This window comes from Bos grunniens, chromosome 14 (genome assembly GCF_055505025.1).
Source record: "Bos grunniens cultivar Pamir isolate PY7600 chromosome 14, Bosgru_T2T1.0, whole genome shotgun sequence".
Taxonomy (NCBI): Eukaryota; Metazoa; Chordata; class Mammalia; order Artiodactyla; family Bovidae; genus Bos; species Bos grunniens.
This window is the reverse complement of record NC_141178.1, coordinates 16143722-16166865: the sequence shown is the minus strand read 5'-3', so window position 1 is coordinate 16166865 and position 23144 is coordinate 16143722. Positions and strand designations below refer to the sequence as shown.

The following is a 23144-nucleotide window of genomic DNA, read 5'->3' as shown; positions in this document are numbered from 1 at the left end:
ATCCCTAAATAGCTGGGGAGGGGAGGAGGCGATGGTGGCCAGTGGCTATTGATTGGTGACTGGATTTGTGATGACAGGCTTCTTACATAACTTCAGGGCTGTTACCACGAGGAAGTTTAACGTTGTGAAGATACTATTTAATCCACTCCTTATTCAACTGTGGTCAAGTGTCCAACCCAGGACTTAGTTGTTCAGTCGCTCGGTCCTGTCGGACTCTGTGACCCCATGGACTGCGGCTTGCCAGGGTTCCCTGTCCCCTGTCCTTCACTACACCTTGCATTGAGTTTGCTTTAACGAACTAAAGCAAACTAGTTTTTCAGTCTTTTTCTTTCCTGACCGTGACTTTCCCCACCCCACCCCCCAGAAAATAAGCTATTTATTTTGTAGGTGGAGAAGGAAACGGCAACCCACTCCAGTGTTCTTGCCTGAAGAATCCCAGGGATGGAGGAGCCTGGTAGGCTGCTGTCTATGGGGTCGCACAGAGTCGGACACGACTGAAGCGACTTAGCAGCAGCAGCAGCAGTTCCAGTTTGTCTGATGTTTCCTCAAGATTGTTTTTGGTTTATGCAGTTTTGGCTGGCATACTGTTATGTCGTCTGTGGATTCGTATCAACGAGCCCATAATATCAATTTCCCCTATTATTAGTGATGTTAACTTTGATCAGTTAGTTAAGGTAGTGTCTGCCAGGTTTCTCCACTGAAAAGTTACTATTTTACACTTAGTACCACCTGATCTGCCTCTTGAGAAACCTATATGCAGGTCAGGAAGCAACAGTTAGAACTGGACATGGAACAACTGACTGGTTCCAAATAGGAAAAGGAGTACGTCAAGGCTGTATATTGTCACCCTGCTTATTTAACTTATATGCAGAGTACATCATGAGCAATGCTGGACTGGAAGAAGCACAAGCTGGAATCAAGATTGCCAGGAGAAATATCAATAACCTGAGGTATGCAGATGACACCACCCTTATGGCAGAAAGTGAAGAAGAACTAAAGAGCCTCTTGATGAAAGTGAAAGTGGAGAGTGAAAAAGTTGGCTTAAAGCTCAACATTCAGAAAACAAAGATCATGGCATCCAGTCCCATCACCTCATGGCAAATAGATGGGGAAACAGTGGAAACAGTGGCTGACTTTATTTTTCTGGGCTCCAAAATCACTGCAGATGGTGACTGCAGCCATGAAATTAAAAGACGCTTACTCCTTGGAAGGAAAGTTATGACCAACCTAGAGAGCATATTAAAAAGCAGAGACATTACTTTGCCAACAAAGGTTCGTCTAGTCAAGGCTATGGTTTTTCCAGTGGTCATGTATGGATGTGAGAGTTGGAGTATAAAGAAAGCTGAGCACCAAAGAATTGATGCTTTTGAACTGTGGTGTTGGAGAAGACTCTTGAGAGTCCCTTGGACTGCAAGGAGATCCAACCAGTCCATCCTAAAGGAGATCAGTCCTGGGTGTTTATTGGAAGGACTGATGTTGAAGCTGAAACTCCAATACTTTGGCCACCTGATGCAAAGAGCCGACTCATTTGAAAAGACCCTGATGCTGGGAGGGATTGGGGGCAGGAGGAGAAGGGAACAACAGAGGATGAGATGGTTGGATGGCATCATGGACTCGATGGACATGGGTTTGGGAGGACTCTGGGAGTTGGTGATGGACAGAGAGGCCTGGCGTGCTGCAGTTCATGGGGTTGCAAAGAGTCGGACACAACTAAGTATCATTTATCTCATCAAACTTTTATATGCTACTTTTAGCATGTATTAATAGTCTTGCTTGGATCAATTACAACTATGATTATCAAATGGTTATTTTTGTAATTTCCTAATCTCTCATTATGCTACTCTGAGGAAGCACTTCCCTTTCCCTCCACTTATTATTCATTTATTTATAGTAATAAATACTCATTTATTTTTACATTATTCAGTGAGCTATGTTACCATCTGTGTTAATTTGCTATGGCTGCCTTAACAAAGTACCAGATTGTGTGCCTTAAACAGCAGAAATCTATTTCCTCCCATTTCTGAGGCTGGAAGTCTGAAATAAAGGTATCAGCAGGGTTGGTTTCTTCTGAAGGCCTGTGTCCTTGGCTGGTCAATGGCAGTACCTTCACATGGTCTTCCTGCCATTTGTTTCTGTGTCCCAATAACCTTATAAAGATACCAGTCATATTGAATTGACATCATTTTACCTTAATTATCTCTTTAAAGACAGTAACTCCAAATACTGCCACATTACAAGGTATAGGAGGGTTAGGGCTTAAACATGTGAACTGGAGGGAGGCCATGATTCAGTCCATAACATCATCTTTACTTATTTGATGCTCAAATTGCCTGAAATGTGTCATATTTCCCTATATGGGTCATAGGATACACAACCATGGTCTTTAGCATATGTTTAGAGGTTTTTCCCTCCTCCCTCCCTTCATTCCCATCTTCCCTTCTTCTCCCTTGTCCCTTCACTTTTTTTCTTTCTCCATCTTCATCTCTGTCTCCCTTCTGCAGTGCAAGCCTCATTGATGCCTTGGCCACCCAACAATCAGTTCACAAATCCCTTCAAGGGAAGAAGAGACTGGGTATCTATGAGGAAATACATTTGACAACATTACAAATATAGACTGTGAATCTTCTCCTTCCTTCTGTCTGGGGTTACTGTGCCCCAAGGAAAGAGAAGTTTTTTGAAAATGGCTAATGATTTGGCTGGATTCCAAGTCAAAAACTTGGAAAGAGCATGATTATAGGATTGGTACCAGGAAGTTTAGGGGAGAGGAATGTGGAATAGGCCTATATTTAGGAAATATGTGTGTGCTATGTAAATGTTATCAGAAGGCCCTGTACTAGATTGGCCTGCCATAACAAAATACCGTAAACTGGGTGGTTTAAACAAATACTTATTTCTCACATTTCTGGAACCTAGACTTCTAAGACCAAGATGCTGGCCTATTTGATTTCTTTCCACCTCGTGGATTGCAGCCTTCTCACTGTGTGTTCATAAGAAGGGTTAGGGGATAGATCTTCCTCTTCTCATTAAGTTAGATCAGATTAGGGTCCCAACCTTATGACCCCATTTAACCTTAATTAACTCCTGAAAACCCTAACTAGTCACAGTGGGGGTTAGGTTGAAATAGGACTTTGGCGTAGGGGTGCAAGTCAGCTCACAGCTGACTTCAGATGATTCTTCCCACTTCAGATGTTTCTTTTTTTTTTTTTTAAGTCACATTTAATTTTATTTAGATAATGAAAATTTTCAAAACTCCACTGTCACAAAAAGAGGTGTAAGAGACTTCCCTGCTGGTCCAGGAGTTAAGACTCCGAACTTACACTGCAGGGGGTATGAGTTCAGGGAACTAACATCTCATATGCCCTGCAGCCAAAGAAATAAAAAAAAAAGAGAGAGATGCAATAACTCACAGATTAGTTAAACATAAATACATAACTTGAATATTAATGCTTTCATGCTAAACCAGGGTTTCAGTTCAGTTCAGTCGCTCAGTTGTGTCCGATTCTGCCACCCCATGGACTGCAGCACGCCAGGCCTCCCTGTCCATCACCAACTCCCGGAGTCCACCCAAACTCATGTCCATTGAGTCAGTGATGCCATCCAACCATCTCATCCTCCATCGTCCCCTTCTCCTCCTGCCCTCAATCTTTCCTAGCATCAGGGTCTTTTCAAATGAGTCAACTCTTCACATTAGGTGGCCAAAGTATTGGAGTAACCAGGGCTTACTGAGCCTATTAAGTATTTTTTTAGGAGTAGACTTGGGTATCTTACTTTTCCTCAGAGATAATTTGTTAGTCAAGCCATTTCCTTCAGAGGAAGCATTTTATAATCAAGTGAACAATAATCTGAGCCACCAGGTGCCCTGTGTATGTTAGGAAGTCTTTCTCATGGGCCATCCCCATGCCTGCTCAGTGGGCTCAGGGACAAAATGACAGGGATAGAAACCATGTATGGCCTCAAACCACTCCATGGTTTACCTGACTGAGTGCCTAATTCAGCAGCAACAAGAGTGACCAACTGTAAGCCTCTGAAATGGTATGCTTCCTTTTTAAGATCTTCTTCATGGAAGAGTGACTGGCCCTCTTTGGGGACAGTGGAGAATCATTATTGTAATAGACACTGGATTAGGTTTGCATTTCCTGCTCATCATGCCTCTAACAGCATCATCAATTTAGGGGACATCACACATCCATCAAGACATTATTTAGTATCATATCTTATCAAAAACTCATTTTACCACGAGACAAGTAAGGTAATAGGTTAATTTCTATGTGATTTACTGGTCTTTCATTATATCTCATCATCCAGAAGAAGGCAAACCTGTAGAATGATGGGATGGCTCTCAGTTATGGCGTAGTCAAGACAAAGCACTTTTGAAGGGGTGCTTTCCTGTGGCTTGCTCTGAAGTAATGACTAATAAATAGTGTGGCTTCCCCATAACCAGTATACATAGATGAGGTCTTGTTCATTTGGTAGACTACAAAACACATTTCTGCTTAACTGAGCTAACTTGTTTTTATTGCTTATAATTAAGTATCTAGTCAGAGATACAATGCCTACTATCTTCCCTCTCACAGACCACACTCATTCCTTTAGTCTTTTCTTGATAATACTGAATCATAACTGATACTGTGATTTTAAAGGTGTTATATCTTGGAGATATAGTTCATGAATCTTCTTACCTTCAAGGACTCCATTTGCCATTTTTGCTAGACATACTCATGTTTTGATGTCACAAAATTGCATTTGTTCTCTTTTTCTCCATTAAGTATCAGTGACATTTTCTGATCAGCCTGACATGGTGTTACAGAATTAAGTTCTAGTTAAAAGCAAAAAAAAAAAAAAATGATGTCTTAGCCTATACATTACAGCTTTATTAAGGATAACAGTACATGGCAGACTTTTCTTTTTTAAATCTAAGAAAAAAAATTTTTTTTTGGCTGAGCAATTCAGCACTTGGGATCTTAATCTCCTAACCAGGGATCTTAGTTCTCCAGCAATGGAATCATGGAATCTTAACCACTGGGTGCAGGGACACCCACCCCCTGCAGGGAGGTCCCAAATGCCAGACTTTTCAAATTATTAAAAATAAAATGTAAAGTGTCATTCTTTTGTGAACATTTAGACAGGAATTCCATTTCTACTAAAATTTCAACAACTGACTCTAAGAAATACAAAGTAAGCAAAAGGCCAACCTTTATAGACACCAATCTACTTTCCAAAAGTGTCACTTCTCCACAGTAAAATAGTGAATAAAGCGCTCTGACCTCTTTGTATCCAAGAGTATAAAAAACGTATGCTTTTTGAGAAATGGACAAATGATTTTTAAGGAAATAGGAGAAAGTGTTTCTCTGGTCTATTTTTAATCCAGTGCAGTCTGGAGTATTCCCAGTCTGAATGGGAATGGGTATAGAAGAAATATTTTGGATTCTTCATTATTGTGGAGGCAGAAATGGTAGAGAGGAATATGTAAGCATTCATTCCTTCTTGTCCCCTGTAGGTTCAGAATTCATGTATCAGTGTATGTGTGTTTAGTTAGTTGAAAGGCCATCAACATTCACTGAGTTTACGGGGTCTTTTCACTTGGATTCACTGTCCCTCCCTCTTCCTGCTATATTTCTGAGCATTTTTAACATCTATTGTGACTGAAGAATATGAAGGTTGAGTTAGACAAGTAGAATTCCAAGTAACTAACCAGCTCCTTCCTAATCTGGACAATGAGTAAGTAATAGTTGATGGTAATGAACATGATAGGTTTAACTGCTTCACAATAAGGGGATGGGCCAGTGTACTGAACCAATGAATATCAGATGAACTTGTTAGTATTTGCTCTAACAGAGAATGCAGGCTGTCACTTCTCATTCTCACACCAAGTAAAAACTAGAAGCACAATAACGCAGGTGCCTGGAGAACTGTCAGAAACTTGGAGCAGCAATTTTGTTGAAGGAGAACTAGAGAGCCTGTCCTGTCACGTTGACCTGTTGGTATTCCTTCTAAATCACTCTGAAATGCTTCAGACTAGCATCCAGGACGGAGAAGCCAATGGCACCCCACTCCAGTACTCTTGCCTGGCAAGTCCCATGGATGGAGGAGCCTGGTGGGCTGCAGTCCATGGGGTCACTAAGAGTCGGACATGACTAAACGACTTCACTTTCACTTTTCACTCTCATGCATAGGAGAAGGAAATGGCAACTCACTCCAGTGTTCTTGCCTGGAGCATCCCAGGGACAGGGCAGCCTGATGGGCTGCCGTCTATGGGGTCGCACAGAGTTGGACACGACTGAAGCGACTTAGCAACAACAGCAGCAGCAGCATCCAGGAACAATAAAATAAAGTCTGGATGGCAAAGTCCTTTATTTTTTTTAAAATTTATTTATATTTACTGATTTTTGGCTGTACCAGGTCCTCGTTGCTTTTTCTCATGGGTTTTCTCTAGTTGCTATGTGAGGGCTCCTCTTGCAGTGATTTCTCTTGTGGAGTTATGGAGCACAGGCTGTAGGCATGAGGGCTTCAGTAGTTGTAAACACATGGGCTTAGTTGCTCCGAAGCATGTGGAATCTTCCCAGTCCAGGGATTGAACCTGTGTCCCCTGCTTTGGCAAGATTTCTGTCCACTGTCCCTGCCACCAGGGAAGTCCATAAAGTCCTTTCTTGAAACATACACATTCCTTGACTTTTGGGTATGAAGATTTTCAAACTCACAAATGGTTGAATAGTTTGATGAATATCTGTATACCTCAAACCCATTTCCTGCAGTGCAAGGCAGATCTTAACCACTGGCCCACCAGGGAAGCCCTCATTCCTTTTTATTAGTCAGCCATATTTCAATTGAACACATGGTTTCTTTCTTTGGCGATGCAGTGGAGCCATTAAACTTCTGACAGTGTGCTTCAGTGACCACTCTCAAAACTCTTTGCAATGCATGCATTGCATGCATTAGAGAAGTGAAAATCAAAACTACAGAGAGATGTCACCTCACACCAGTCAGAACAGCCAGCATCAAAAGTCTACAAACAATAAATGTTGGAGAGGGTGTGGAGAAAAGGGAATGCTTTTGCACTGTTGGTGGGAATGTAAATTGATACAGCCACTATGAAAGACAGTTCGGAGATTCCTTAAAAAACTAGGAATAAAACCACCATATGACCTGGCAATCCCACTCCTAGGCATATACCCTGAGGAAACCAAAATTGAAAAAGACACATGCATCCCATTGTTCACTGCAGCACTATTTACAATAGCTAGAATATGGAAGCAACCTGGATGTCCACTGACAGATGAATAGATAAAGAAGTTGTGGTACATATGCACAATGGAATATTATTCAGTCATAAAAGGAAAGCCTTTGAGTCAGTCCTAATGAGGTGGATGAACCTAGAACCTATTATACAGAGTGAAGTAATTCAGATAGAGAAAGATAAATATCGTATTCTAATGCATATATATAGAATCTAGAAAAATGGTACTGAAGAATTTATTTACAGGGCAGCAATGGAGAAACAGAACTAGAAACTAGACTTACGGACATGGGGAGAGGGGAGGAGGAGGTGAGATGTATGAAAAGAGTAACACAGAAACTTGCACTGCTGCTGCTGTTAAGTCGCTTCAGTCATATCCAACTCTGTGCAATCCCATAGACAGCAGCCCACCAGGCTCCCCCATCCCTGGGATTCTCCAGGCAAGAACACTGGAGGGGGTTGCCATTTCCTTCTCCAATGCATGAAAGTGAAAAGTGAAAGTGAAGTCACTCAGTCATGTCCGACTCTTCGAGACCCCGTGGACTGCAGCCTACCAGGCTCCTCCGTCCATGGGATTTTCCAGGCAAGAGTACTGGAGTGGGGTGCCATTACCATAGGTAAAATAGATAGCCAACGGGAATTTGCTGTATGGCTCAGGAAACTCAAACAGGGGCTCTATATCAACCTACAGGGGCGAGATGGGGCGGGAGATGGGAGGGAGGTTCAAAAGGGAGGGGGTATATGTATACCTATGGCTGATTCATGTTAAGGTTTGACAGAAAACAACAAAATTCTGTAAAGCAATTATCCTTCAATAAAAAATAAATAAATAAAAACACATGCGTGTGTGCTAAGTTACTTCAGTTGTGTCTGACTCTTTGCGACCCTATGGACTGTAGCCCACCAGGCTCCTCTGTCCATGGGACTCTCCAGGCAAGGATACTGGAGTGGATTACCATGCTTCTCCAGGGGATCTTCCCAACTCAGGGATGGAACCTGCATCTCATACATCTAACTGCATTGGCAGGCGGGTTCTTTACCACTAGTGCCACCTGGGAAGCCCATCTCTATAGTAATCTGAAATTATTCCTGAATATTTAAATGTCGTTATTCCAAAATGAGATATGATGTAAGTGTAAAAGAAGATACATTGTATTTTTACTTTTTGGTATGAAGATTTTCAAACTCACAAAAAGTTGAATAGTACAATGAATACTCATTTATCTTCCACTTTAAATTCAACAATTATTAACTCTTTGCTGCATTTGGGCTTTCAAGCTGGTTTTAGAAAAGGCAGAGGAACCAGAGATCAAATTGCCAACATCCACTGGATCATGGAAAAAGCAAGAGAGTTCCAGAAAAACATCTATTTCTGTTTTATTGACTATGCCAAAGCCTTTGACTGTGTGGATCACAATAAACTGTGGAAAATTCTGAAAAAGATGGGAATACCAGACCACCTGATCTGCCTCTTGAGAAATTTGTATGCAGGTCAGGAAGCAACAGTTAGAACTGGACATGGAACAACTGACTGGTTCCAAATAGGAAAAGGAGTACGTCAAGGCTGTATATTGTCACCCTGTTTATTTAACTTATATGCAGAGCACATCATGAGAAATGCTGGACTGGAAGAAACACAAGCTGGAATCAAGATTGCCGGGAGAAATATCAATAACCTCAGATATGCAGATGACACCACCCTTATGGCAGAAAGTGAAGAGGAACTAAAAAGCCTCTTGATGAAGGTGAAAGTGGAGAGTGAAAAAGTTGGCTTAAAGCTCAACATTCAGAAAATGAAGATCATGGCATCTGGTCCCATCACTTCATGGGAAATTGATGGGGAAACAGTGGAAACAGTGTCACTTTATTTTTCTGGGCTCCAAAATCACTACAGATGGTGACTGCAGCCATGAAATTAAAAGACGCTTACTCCTTGGAAGGAAAGTTATGACCAACCTAGAGAGCATATTCAAAAGCAGAGACATTACTTTGCCAACAAAGGTTCGTCTAGTCAAGGCTATGGTTTTTCCTGTGGTCATGTATGGATGTGAGAGTTGGACTGTGAAGAAGGCTGAGTGCCGAAGAATTGATGCTTTTGAACTGTGGTGTTGGAGAAGACTCTTGAGAGTCCCTTGGACTGCAAGGAGATCCAACCAGTCCATTGTCAAAGAGATCAGCCCTGGGATTTCTTTGGAAGGACTGATGCTAAAGCTGAAACTCCAGTACTTTGGCCACCTCATGCGAAGAGTTGACTCATTGGAAAAGACTCTGGTGCTGGGAGGGATTGGGGGCAGGAGGAGAAGGGGATGACAGAGGATGAGATGGCTGGATGGCATGACTGGATGGACAGGAGTTTGAGTGAACTCCAGGAGTTGGTGATGGACAGGGAGGCCTGGTGTGCTGCGATTCATGGGGTCGCAGAGTCGGACACAACTGACAGACTGATCTGATCTGATCTGATCTGTGGCTCAGCTGGTAAAGAATCTGCCTGCAATGCAGGAGACCTGGGTTCAATCCCCAGGTTGGGAAGATCCCCTGGAGAAGGGAAAGGCTACCCACTCCAGTATTCTGGCCTGGAGAATTCCACGGACTGTATAGTCCATGGTGTCACGAAGAGTCAGACATGACTGAGTATTTTCACTTGCTGCATTGACTCCATCTATTTATCTACATTTATTCTAGGATTTTATTTACATTTATTCAACAATTTGAAAGTTGCAGGGACTTCCCTGGTGGTCCAGCGGTGAAGACTCTGGGCTTCCACTGAAGGGGGCACCATAAAATACTTCAACATTTATCTCTTTAGAAAAGGGATGACTTAAAGTAGCTATTTTAAGTAAAAGTAATAGTAATCTTCCAACACAGGGGGTCAACAAACTATGGCCTGCAGGCCAAATCCTGACTTTGTAAAGAAGGTTTTATTGGAACACAGCCATGCTCATCCATTTACATACTGTCTCTAACTGCTCTTGTGCTGCATCAGCAGAGTTGAGTAGTTGCCACGGAGACCATACAGCCAGAGTCTAAAATCTTTATTATTATTTGGCTCTCTACAGAAAAAGCTTGCCGACTCCAGGTCTAATAAATACAAGTGTGGGAATAGTTATGAAATCTTCACAAGCCAAAGGGTTTGACTGTCATTCCTGCGTGGGAAGTGTGTCTTCCACTAGTGTTTGGGTTTCGCAGTGCCGTGCATGAGTTTAGGTGTGTGTGAGTGGTTGTGGTGGGGAGGTTGGGGAGACAGGAGTGGACTGAGGAAGAAAGCTAACGCCCACTGCACATGGCCCTGTGCTAGGTGCTTCACACACCGTTACGTTTACTGCGATCCTCACAATACCACGAGGTAGAGACTATCATTCTAGCTTTTTGATAAGGAAACTGAAACTTAGAAGTTAGACAGTTTGAGCCAAGTCTTTCAGGTATTAAATAGAAAAAGCAAGAACCTAAACCTATCTCCAAAGAGATATAACAAGATCAGTTAGGACTCTGTAGGTAAAATTTTCAAACATTTTGTGGTCATGATTCATATATATCAGTGTATGAATGTCTATCCCTGGCTTCCAGTACAAAACCATGGTAAGATCCCTGTGAGAAAGCAACTAAGACCTTCCTTTAAAATATAGTGAGGACATTACACACAAAAAAGTATTTTTATGACATATATTAAGGACCAGAAACTTGGTATGATAAAATGAAAAGCATCAGAAAAGTCACCTCAAGTGTTTTAATCATCGACTTTCTAAAATGGGGGTAATATTTATGCTGATTACTTTCAGGACAAGTAGATATTAAAAAACATTCAAAGTACAGAGCTCGTTATAAAAGTGTAAGGCATCATTAGTGTCTCTATCTAAGCATGCACTCCTCAAAACCAACTAGGCTGTTTCATTCTTACTTCTCAAATTTTAGTATTTCTAAGAACCATGGAGGGACTTCCTTGGTGGCCCAGTGGTTAAGAATCCACCTTGCACTGCAGGGGATGCGCGTTTGATCCCTGGTAGGGGAACTAAGATCCCACATGCCGCAGAGCAACTAACCCCAAGCCACAACTAGAGTCCAGGCACCCCAATGAAAGATACCATGTGCCACAACTAAGACCCAATGCAGCCAAATAAATACATTAAAAAAAAAACATAGAGGTTGCTTATTAAGCTCAGATTTCCAGGCCCCACATCCAAGGAAGGATTTCTTCACACACCTGGGAGTCAAAATGATTCTGAATCTGGTGATCTGGAAGCCATACTTTGAAAATTACTGCTTTAAGAAATAAGTGAAGTTTCATAAGATTTATTTAAATCAACCACTATTTTATTAAAAATGAGCTCTCTACATAACAATGAATGCTTAAATAATTCAAACAATGCTGAAACATATAAAGTACAATTAAATGTTCTTTTTTCACCACCTACTCTGCTCATCTCTCATCCAAAGATATGTTTCAATGATTAACTTTCCAGACTTGAATTTCTTTTTCTTTTTTTGGCTATTCAGCATGTGGACTTAGTCCCCTGACTAGGGATGAAACCCGTGCCCCTGCAGTGGAAGCATAGAGTCCTAACTACTGGACCACCAGGGAATTCCCAAGACTTGGATTTTCTTTTTTAAGATTATTTTATTTATTTATTTTGTTGTCCTAGCCTGCGTCTTCCTTTCCCTGTGCAGGCTCTCTAGCTGTGGTGCCTGGGCTTAGTTGCCCTGTGGCAGGTGGGATTCCAATTTTCCCAACCAGGGATCCAACCAGTGTCCCGTGCACCGCAGGGTGGATTCTTAACCACTGGACTACCAGGGAAGTCCCAAGACATGACTTTCCTGCACATGCAAACACATACATTTGTTAAGAATAATGAACATCTGATATTTCCATTTTTGTTTTGCTATTTAAACTAATGCTGAAACAAATAGCCCTATTCTCATGTCTTTGGGCACGAGTGACTGCCTCTTTAGGACAGATTCCTAAAAGTTGACACATGATGATAGCTTATTTATTTGTCTGATTTTTACCCTTTTTTTTTTTTTTTTTGCTTGCATGTGTGGTGGTGAGAGACTTTCTGTGCCTAATATTCTGAGTGATTCGTCACTGGACTTTTTTTTTTTTTATCAATATCCAACGTTCACAACAAAAAGATTTTTAGTTAGACCTGTTCTATCGCTGTCTCCGAAAATTCAGCTTACACGCTACAGAAGAGGTGAGTTCAAGGAAGCCAGCGGTAGAGGGTAGTCCCGGGAGCTCAGGCGCACCTGGGTCCTCCCCGCGTCTCCTAAGAGCCGGGGCTTCGGGCAGAGGTGCGCTCTGTGGCACTGAGGCCGAGGTCCAGACGCCTCTTCTCAGTGCCCCTTCCGCTTCACTCTCAGTCGGCTTCTCCAACTCCCGTCCTGTTCCACTTTCCTGAGTTCCGCAGCGCGCCGCTTCAGAGCAGCAGAACACAGCAAGGTAAGACTTCAGACCACTCGGCTGCAAAACCTGGTGGCTCCAGCGGTTTAAAAAAAAAAATCTGCCTTTAATGCAGATTTGGATTCGACTTCTGAGTCAGAAAACCCCCTGCAGAAGGAAATGGCAACCCACGCCAGAATTCTTGCCTGGAGAATCCCCATTGACAGAGAAGCCTGGCGGGATACAGTCGCAAAAAGTCGAACACAACTGAGCCGCCAGAGTAACCAGCACCGGCCCGCCTCTTCTTGTCCCGCCCCTTCCGCTGGACATTTGCTTCCGCTTCCGGTCTCGGTGTGACGGCGCACCGCCCCGCCGTGAAGAGCTTGGCATTGTGGGAATTCTTTCCTTTCTCGCTCCCCGGCCATCTTGGCGGCTGCTTTTGGTGAGTGGGCTCCTCCGGGCCGAGGTTTTGGCAGCGCGCGGTGCCCAGGGAGTTGCCGGTTTGGGACTTCAGATCGTAAACTTCCTGTCCTGTCCTCTGTGTTCTAGGTTGGGGGCGTCCCGCATCTAAGGCAGGAAGATGGTGGCCGCAAAGAAGACGGTGAGTGAAGCAGGCCAGGGCCGGAAGCCTATTTCACGTGGAGAGATGAGTCTTGGCCGGGGCGGGCAGTTTTGAGCTCACTGGGCGGACAGCGTTCCCGCTGGCCTTGGAGGCTTCCAGAAAGAACCCGAGAGACCTTCTCAGTGCTTTGGAACCCTTTTCTTCGGAGGTTTATTAAGGGGCTCCGGTTCCAGGAAGCAGGATCCAGTGATTTTTTGTTTTTGGCCGAGGCTTGCGAGATCTTAGTTCCCTTTCTAGGGATGGAACCCGTGCTCCCTGCTTGGAAGCGGGGGAGACTTAACCACTGGACCACCAGGGAAGTCCCTGGATCCAGTTTTGAGTGGTTACAAACAAGGCCTTCAATCAAGTTCGTATTAAATGTTTTCTTTGTAGAAAAAGTCACTGGAGTCGATCAACTCTAGGCTCCAGCTGGTTATGAAAAGTGGAAAGTACGTGCTGGGGTACAAACAGACTCTGAAAATGATCAGACAAGGCAAAGCGAAACTGGTCATTCTCGCCAACAACTGCCCAGCCTTGAGGTAATTGAAAGAACCCGAGGGTGTGTGTCTTCCACTGTAAGTTCGTCCTGAGCAAATATCCAGGAGTGTGAGCTTGCAATCTGGGTAGCGTGAACTGGGTGTCAGGTAGAATTTGTATTACAGGGGCACATTTGCAGGATAATTTAAGGGTTTCTGTTGTGTTTGGCTCTTGATTTTTCTCCCCTTCATAGTCTCTCCTCCTATGTGGTTCTCCTTGGGAGAAATGTGTGACAGAAACCAAAGAAGGGCAAAGTTTGAGGGTAGTGCAGAAACGTAAGTTGCTTTTCCTTATGTCCTGCCTTTTTTTGCTTGTTCTTTTTACTTTGAGGTGTTTTAAAAGGACTTCGTTTTATGAATTACTTATAGCATAGAGAAGCTAAGATCAGAAGAGTTCACGCTGGCCTGTGGATCTGCACGCTTCCAGTTCACCCAGTTTTTGCCTGATTCACTGTTTTGAAACTGATCTTATGAGGTGGTGTACATAAGTTCAAGTTGGACCATGCAGAGTATCAGCCATGTTTTCAGTCCTGTGCTTGTTGATTTTCTACCGTAATGCATAAACTCACAGCATTTCATACAGGGTGTCTGTACCTAATGGGCAAAGCCTGGAGAGCTCTCTTGCATCTCATCTCAAAACTTTGGTCTTACTTCACAGAATTCACACTTACCTATTAGAGCAGTGGCTTTCGGCATGAATGTACATTCAGTTGCAAGTGATTTGGTTTAAATGCAAGTCAGATTTAATGGATCTGGATTGGGGCCTGATGCATTTTTAACAAGCTCCTTGATGGCGCTCTACCTACTTGGTGGTCACAAAAAAACGTTAACTTTGGGCAAGTGCAAGCCTATGGCATGCCTGTTTTTATTTTATTGGATTTAGCTTTTCTTCACTTAATTAGTTCCTCTTTGTTTTTAATACAAATTGAAGGTTTGTGGAACCTTGCATTGTATAAGTCTGTAGGTGCTGACTTTTTCTTTGTTGTTAAGATTTGTCATCTTTGATATTACTGCTACAATTCCCTGAAGGTTCAGGTGATGGTTGGTTTTTTGTTGTTGTTGTGTTTTTTTTTTTTTTTTTTCCTTCTTTTTTTGCAATAAAATATTTATGTATGTACGTTGGGGGGGTTTTTTAGACATGATGCTGTTGAACATTTAGAGGCTACATATAGGGTAAACAACTTTTATATGCACTTGGAAATTAACAAATCCCTGTGGCTAGCTTTATTGCAGTATTTGATTTATTGCAGTGGTCTGGAAGGAATTTGCAGTACCTGAGGTATACCTGTTCTATTACTCTCCATCTAGGACTCAGAGCACCAGAGGGTGATATAAATGGCTGAGACATTGTCATGGGAATTCTGTAAAGTGTCTGGCAGATAGTAAATGCTAAGCAAATGGTGATTTTATTCTGTACCCTCTTTTTCCATGAGCACAAATATGTACTGTAGAGGATCCAAAGGATGTTTGGTGTTGGATAATGAATATGATATTTTTAAGACTAATAAATGGCTTACTATTTGAAGGCCTTACCAACATTGGAACTAATGAGAGCAGTAACGTTTAATCTGTGTCAGTTGGTATGGTGTTTATTTGCCTTTTTTTGTTTTTATTCCCAAAGGAAATCTGAAATAGAGTATTACGCCATGTTGGCCAAAACTGGTGTCCATCACTACAGTGGCAATAATATTGAATTGGGCACAGCATGTGGAAAATACTACAGAGTATGCACACTGGCTATCATTGATCCAGGTATGCTTTTTCAGTCATAAAAGAAGTCTTTTTTTCTTTATGATGTAATAACAAGGATTTCTTACTATACAAATGTCTTTGGTCCCTAAGTTCAGTCTGAGAATTTGTATATAGCAAGGGATATCCTGCAGGCTTATGTCATGGAGAGTTAGTAGTGAATGTCAGTACATAATTATCTTTGTCATAAATGAAATTCTTTTTACTTTGAGATGATGAATTTAATTTCATACCGCACCTAAGAAATTATGTCTTAGGGCTTTGGTAAAAGGTGAAATTATAAAGGGGGAGAATAATCAGGTGAAACAGTAGAAGAAAGGAATCCTTACTGGCTGCCTGAGAATAGATGGGTAAAATTAGGTTGAGGGGGAGAAAAGGGCCTACAAATACAGGTCATGTTTTGAACTTAAGAATTTCTAATTCATGAAGCTACTGCGAATATTCTCGCTGTTCTGATTTTGTAATAATCAGGGCAGGCTAAACATTCGCTATATTAAGACCATGCATGTGTCCCCAGACCTAGTTCTCTGCCTAGGTCTGGCTTTATAAATGCTGGTGATAAACCAAGTCTGATTTACATGACACGTCTTGTGTGGGAAATGTCTGTGACTCTAGGTGTCTGATCAACCTTGAGAAATGGTAGCACAGCTAGTGTGATAACTTTTGAAGATAACCATTGCTAGTTTGATGATTACCAGTTGCCACTAAATAAGTTGTAAAAATTATTGTGTTTTATTTTTTAGGTGATTCTGATATTATTAGAAGCATGCCAGAACAGACTGGTGAAAAGTAAATCATGTACAATTTTTCTTTAATAAAACTGGCCAGAGCTTGTTTTAAAAACACTGTACTCATTGCAGTTATTTATTTATTTGTTTTTATTTCTTCTTGTCCCAGTATATTTGCCTGAAGCTAGATTAGTGACGATGGGGCATCAAGATGCAGTGGCAAAACTTGTGGGTTAAGAGCCAGATATCCCAGTTTCACTTGCCCTGTTTTTGTAAAGGGAGTGCACTGAGTTCCTTTCCAGTACTAGATTTTTAAAGCTTAGTTTTCATAATTTCACTCGCAGGATATTGCTGTCATTTTTTAAAATGTTTATTCGGCTGCGTTGGGTCTTGGCGGTGGTTATGCACAGACTTAATTGCGGCGTGTTGGATCTTAGTTCCATGACCAGGGATCAAACCTGTGTCCTTGCATTGCAAGGCAGATTCCTCACCACTGGATCACTAGAGAAGTCTCTGGTATTGTTGTCATTTTGTTGAGTATGTCAGAGGCAACAAGGGTCAATTCCCAGAATCTAACCAGAACTGCAGTTTTACAGTCCACCTTAAATCCACTGAATCTGAGTAGCAAAGAGGATTAAGTGAAATATGTTCCTTCCACCTCCAGATTTTCATAGGGTGAGAGAAGTTCTATTGAACTTTAATGAAGCAAGGTCTTACTTAAGGGTTTGTAGTAGTACAGTTCAGTTCAGTTGCTTAGTCGTATCCAACTCTTTGCGACCCCATCGACTGCAGCACACCAGTCTTCCCTGTCCATCTCCAGCTCCCGGAGCTTACTCAAACTCAGGCCAATCAAGTTGGTGATGGCATCCAACCATCTTATCCTCTCTCATCCCCTTCTCCTACCTTCAGTCTTTCCCAGCATCGGGGTCTTTTCCAATAAGTCAATTCTTCACATCAGGTGGCCAAAGTATTGGAGTTTCAGCATCAGTCCTTCCAATGAATATTCAGGCCTGACTTCCTTTAGGATTGACTGGTTTGATCTCCTTGCAGTCCAAGGGACTCTCGAGTCTTCTCCAGCACCACAGTTCAAAAGCATCAATTCTTCGGCGCTCTGCTTTCTTCACAGTCCAAACTCTTACATCCATACATGAATACTGGAAAAACCATAGCCTTGACTAGACGGACCTTTGTTGGCAAAGTACTGTCTCAGCTTTTTCATATACTGTCAAGGTTGTTCATAGCTTTTCTTCCAAGGATCAAGTGTCTTAATTTTCATGACTGCAGTCACCATCTGCAATAATTTTAGAGTTCAAGAGAATAAAAGTCTGTCACTGGGAAGCCTTTGTAGAAAAAATGTACTTGGGACAACTGCAGAATATTGTCAGATCTTCAGTGTTTCACAGTTTCACAAAATGTGTTTTATATATTTTCAGTCCTAAAAGATGATTGGGGGGATACCACATACTACATCTCTGAAGTATGTCCTGTGTAACCCTTTTCTCACATCTAATAATACCTTTTGAAACACTGAAAGGAATTAGGGGGAAATTGTGACTCAGGTTTTTATTGAGTTGAATATTGCTGGTAGGGTATACCCAGGATATGTTGTGTTGGGGTCTAAGTTTGCAGAAGTGTTAGAAATGTTTTTTGGACTTTAGAGCCAGTCGACTTGTGAAGGCAGTTTTTGATGGTAGAGGAATGAGACACAGGAGGTGTGAATGCCTTCAATACACTATCCAAAAAGTCGAGTATTTGCTGAACTTAAAGTCAGCATATTAGTATCTTAGTCTTATCTCTTTGTGACCCCGGGCTTCGCTGTCCATGGAATTCTCCAGGCAAGAATACTGCAGTGGGTAGCTGTTCCTTCCAGGGATCTTCCTGACCCAGGGATCAAACTCAGGTCTCCCACATTGCAAGTGTCTGAGCCAACCAGGGAAGCCCCCTGGCAGGTAGGTTTATTTTGGGGCTCTGTATTCTGTCCCATTGCAGTATCAGTTGTTACTTCTTTTTCATTTCTTCCTTTGTTTTTTTTGTTTTTGTTTTTGGTTACACTGGATCTTTGTCGCCGGGCACTGGCTTTGTCTAGTTGCAAGAGAGCAAGGGCTACTGTAGTTGCAGTTTGTGGCCTTCTCATTGCGGCGACTTCTGTTGTGAAGCACAGGCGCTAGGCCCATTGGCTTCAGCAGTTGGGGCACACGGGCATAGTTGCTCTGGCTTGTGCTGTCTCCCCTGTCCAAGGATCGAACTCATATCCCCTGCATTGACAGGTGGATTCTTACCCACTGTACCAGCAGGGAAGTCCTCTTCCTCTTGTTGACTTGGGTTTTCTCTTTTTTTTTTTTTTTTGGTGAGCATGACTAGAGATTTGTCCATGTTTACCTTTCAAGAGCTTCCCAGGTGGCACAGTGGTAAAGAAGCTCCCCACAGTGCGAGAGACCTGGGTTCGATCCCTGGGTTGGGAGGATCCGCTGGAGAAGCGAATGATAACCCACTCTAGTACTCTTGCCTGGGAAATCCCATGGACAGGGGAGTCTGGCTGAAAAGTTAGTCCATGGAACCACAGAGTTGGATGCGACTGAGCACCCTTTCAATAAGTCAGCTCTTGGCTTTATGGATTTTTTCAGTTTTTTTTTTTTTTTAATCTTATTTGTCTCCTCTCTGATCTTCATTATTTTTTTCCTTCTCCTGTCTTTAGATTTTGTTCTTTTTCGAATTCTTTCAGGTGATAGGTAAGATTGAGATTTTTCTTATTTTTTTGAGGAAGGCCTGTATCACTATGTACTTCCCTCTAACAACTGCCTTTGCTATATTCCATAAATTTTGGATGGGTGTGTTTTCATTGTCATTTGTCTCAAGGTATTTTTTAGTTTCTTCTTTGATTTTATCTTTGACTCATTGGCATGTTGTTTTAGTCTCCGTGTAACCATTTTTTTTCTCATTTCTTCTTTTGTTGTTGATTTCTAGTTTCATGTCATTATGGTCAGAAAAAATACTGGAAGGACTCTGTGCTTCCTGTACCTGGATATCTGTTTCTTTCCTTAGGTTTGGGAAGTTTTCAGCCATAATTTCTTAGAATACTTTTTTTTTAAACTTCCTTTTCTCTTTCTTTTCCTTCTGGAATTCCTATGTGTGTGTAGATTGGCACACTTTTATATTATCCTACCGGTCTCATTGGTAGGACTGATGTTGAAGCTGAAACTCCAATGCTTAGACCACCTGATGCGAAGAGCTGATTCATTTGAAAAGACCCTGATGCTTGGAGGGATTGGAGGCAGAAGGAGAAGGGGACGACAGAAGATGAGATGGTTGGATGGCATCACTGACTCAATGGACATGGGTTTGGGTGAACTCCGGGAGTTGGTGATGGACAAGGAGGCCTGGCGTGCTATGGACAAGGAGGCCTGGCGTGCTGCGGTTCACGGGGTCGTCGCAAAGAGTTGGACCCAACTGAGCGACTGAACTGAACTGAAGTGGTCTCATAATGCTTTCATTTTTTTTCCCCCCCTCCAATCTGGCTTTTTGTCTGCTGTTCTAATTGGGTGATTTCTATGCTATCTACCAGGTCACTTATTTTTTGTTCTGCAGTATTCAATCTGCTTTTCATTGCCTTTTAGTTTAGCTTTCATCTTGGCAGATGAATTTTCTGATTTTTCTTGGCTCCTCTTTGTAGTTTGTAATTCTTTTTTACAGTAATCTGCATTTCTATTCATGGACTTTCCGAATTCCTTCAGTATTTTCATTATCTCCTTCTTGAACTTGGTGTCTCTCAGACTGAAGAGATCTGTTTCATTGTTCTTTCAGGGGAGTTCTCTTGACTTTAACTGTGAGTGGTCCTGGTTCATTTTACTTGTATTTCTCTTACTCTGAGTTTAGGAGAAACAGTTACTTACTGTGATCTTGGAGGGATGTGTGGGAATGTTCCTGGGTAGTCTGCATGGATTTAATATTTTGATGTGAGGCCTGTGTTTAGTATAAATGCCTGCTGCCTCTCAGTGTGTCTTGGCCTTAATATCCCTTTGGTGAGGAGTCTGACTGATGTGATGACCAGAGTCTGTAGTGGATGTCGAGTGGGGCCTCCTCTTTGCTCTGTGGTTGCCACAGCCTTGTTGGGGACAGAGTCTGTTCCTGGTTATTGGAGTAGAGGCCCCCAGATCCATTTCTGAGTCGCATCTGAGCTGTGGTGTGAGGTAGGCAGAATTGGAGCACTTCCACCAGGAGAAGAGCCACAGAGTATTCCTCTACCAGAGCTGTCCATTAGGAGAGTGCTCTGCACCTGTCACCAAGTGTGCGGGCTCACGAGGCCACCCGCACGGATCCACTCTAGGCAGGTCCCAGGGCTCACGAGGCCACCCGCAGGATCCACTCTAGGCAGGTCCCAGGGCTCACGAGGCCACCCGCACGGATCCACTCTAGGCAGGTCCCAGGAGTGCGGCAGTCGTGTACTTAGACCGTCTGTGGGAGTGACGGAGGCAGCCCAGACCTTGTCCCAGCCTAGCCCCCCATGGACGCACTCAGGAAGCCCACAGCTGCCAAGAGCAGCTCCATCTCGGCCACGGAAGCACCTGTTGTCCACTTGGATGTCGCGCAGCGCTGAGTTTACAAAGCAGGCAGTGTAGGTGTAGAGTCAGACACAACTGGGTGACTGAACAGCATCCTGCAGCTGAGTTTACAAAGCTCGCAGTGTGGGTGTCTGTCTGTGTCTGGCACAGCCACCTGGAGAGACCTGAGCTCTGCTTCCTACGTTGGGCAACCCTCTGGCATCTGATCCCGGAGCCTGCCGGGACAGCCCAGTGCAGGGAGGAAAGAGGCTGCTCCAGCGGGCCCTCACCCCCCACCTAACAACGGCACTCGGCCTCTCGGGCTGTCTCCGAGCAGCCAAGCCCCAGCCCTCTCCCCAGCTCTGTGCTCTAAACCCAAGTTTCAGCACCCGGCCCCAGCTGTGCCCGTAGACGTGCGTCTCGGGCTGGGGAGCGCAGGCAGGCGCCACAGACTGTAGCTCTTTCTTTCTCTGTCACACACCAGTTGTGACACTCGCCTCTGAAGCTCCCTTTCTGTCCTGGTGACTCTTGCAGCTCCCTCCGAGGGGCACAGGTTCCGTCCTGCTATTTCTTTGCTTTTTCTTTGGTCCCACCCAGGGTTATGTGGAGGTCTTTTCCTTTCAGGTGTCTGAGGTCTTCTGCTAGTGTTTAGTAGGTCTTCTGTGAGAACTGTTGAGTATGTCAGTGTGTTTTTGATGAACCTGTGGGAAGAGATGATTTCCACATCCTTATACTCCACCGTCTTGATTAGCGCCCTGAGTTACTACTATTAGATGAGGGATGGTCACACAAGTAGTGAAAGTGGAAAGCAAAACCTTTGTACCTGAGACATACAGAGAGCAAACAGAAATGGAGAACTATTTCTTTCTCTTCTTGGTCGCACTAGGTTTTCATTGCTGTGCGCGGGCTTTCTCCAGTTGCAATGAATGTTGGCTAGTCTTTCTTGCCCCATTGCAGTGGCTTCTCCTCGGAACACAGGCTCTAGCACACGGGCTTCAGTAGTTGGCGGTGCACAGGCTTTACTTGCTCCACGGAATGTGGGATCTTCCTGGTCCAGGGATCGAACCCGTGTCCCGTGCACTGGTAGGCTGATTCTTACCCACTGTACCACCGGGGAAGCCCGGGAACTATTTTAAATTTTAAACAATTCTCAAGTTAAATATCTTGGGTTACTATGTGAATTTGACGGATTAGTTGGAGGTTTTGTCTTCCACGAAGGCACCTTCCTTCCCAAGTTGGAGAAAGTTGAAAACGGTGCAGTGAAATGTACTAAACAGCTAAAGCGTACGTGGGGGTGGGCAGGGGGAGCGGCCGCGTGTGTTTGTGTGCATGCCGCCTAGAGCCACTAGGGGGAGCCAGGACTCAACGCAAAGTAGACTGGAGACAGTGGAAGCAACGGCTAAAGTAGGATTACGTCTCAAAAGGAAGTGCCAACCCAAATCCACACTTTGGATGAAAACCCGTTTTCAGGATCACATGGAGGACTCAAATATAAATATACACTGAAAGTTTAATACTTCGAATCACAACTTTTATACTTGGAAAGAATTAGATGGTTTCTAGATTGAGGTCTAAGAGATGGTCTTCCTATTCTGCTACATCACCCTTTGGGAAGATTTTTTTTTTAATTTATTCATTATTATGGTGGTTTTTTGGCTGCTGGGGGTGGGCTTTCTGTAATTGCAGTGCTCGGGCTTCTCTGCAGCGGCTTCTCTCGTTGCGGAGCACAGGCTCTCGGCGCTTGGGCTTCAGTAGTTGCTGCATGTGGGCCCAGTCGTTGGCGGCTCTGTGGCTCTAGAGCACAGGAAAGCCAGTAGTTGTGGCACGTGGGCTTAGTTGTTCTGAGACATGTGGGATCTTCCCGGACCAGGGGTTGAACCTGTGTCCCCTGCATTGGCAGGCAGATTCTTCACCACTGGACCACCAGGGAAGTCCTCCCATTGGCTTTTTTTTTTCATCTTTATTTATTTATTTTTAAATTTTATTTTATTTTTAAACTTTACAATATTGTATTACTTTTGCCAAATATCGAAATGAATCTGCCACAGGTATACATGTGTTCCCCATCCTGAACCCTCCTCCCTCCTCCCTCCCCATACCATCCCTCTGGGTCGTCCCAGTGCACCAGCCCCAAGCATCCAGTATCGTGCATCGAACCTGGACTGGCAACTCGTTTCATACATGATATTATACATATTTCAATGCCATTCTCCCAAATCTTCCCACCCTCTCCCTCTCCAACAGAGTCCGTAAGACTGAGTTTTACCATGTACATGTAGATTGAGTACATTCTTTTAAATGTTGCATAGTATTTCTGAGTTATGGACCGTACCACAGTTTATCTGTTCCCCCTCTGGTGATGATTAGGTTATTTGTAATTTGTTAAT

General features: G+C 43.3%; 1 protein-coding gene and 1 non-coding gene across 2 annotated transcripts; both read left to right on the top strand.

Annotated features, from left to right (window-relative positions):
* Nucleotides 1-13009: 13009 nt before the first annotated feature.
* On the top strand, nucleotides 13010-16334 carry RPL30 (ribosomal protein L30). Its single transcript, XM_086336048.1, has 5 exons — nucleotides 13010-13047; nucleotides 13155-13206; nucleotides 13600-13745; nucleotides 15364-15494; nucleotides 16235-16334. Exons 2-5 carry the CDS (start codon nucleotides 13186-13188, stop codon nucleotides 16282-16284), a joined length of 348 nt encoding a protein of 115 aa, XP_086192174.1. The 5' UTR covers nucleotides 13010-13047; nucleotides 13155-13185; the 3' UTR covers nucleotides 16285-16334.
* On the top strand, nucleotides 15924-16055 carry LOC147359097 (small nucleolar RNA SNORA72). The gene has a single exon (XR_015141358.1). It is a non-coding gene; the product is annotated as a small nucleolar RNA SNORA72 (small nucleolar RNA).
* Nucleotides 16335-23144: the final 6810 nt, after the last annotated feature.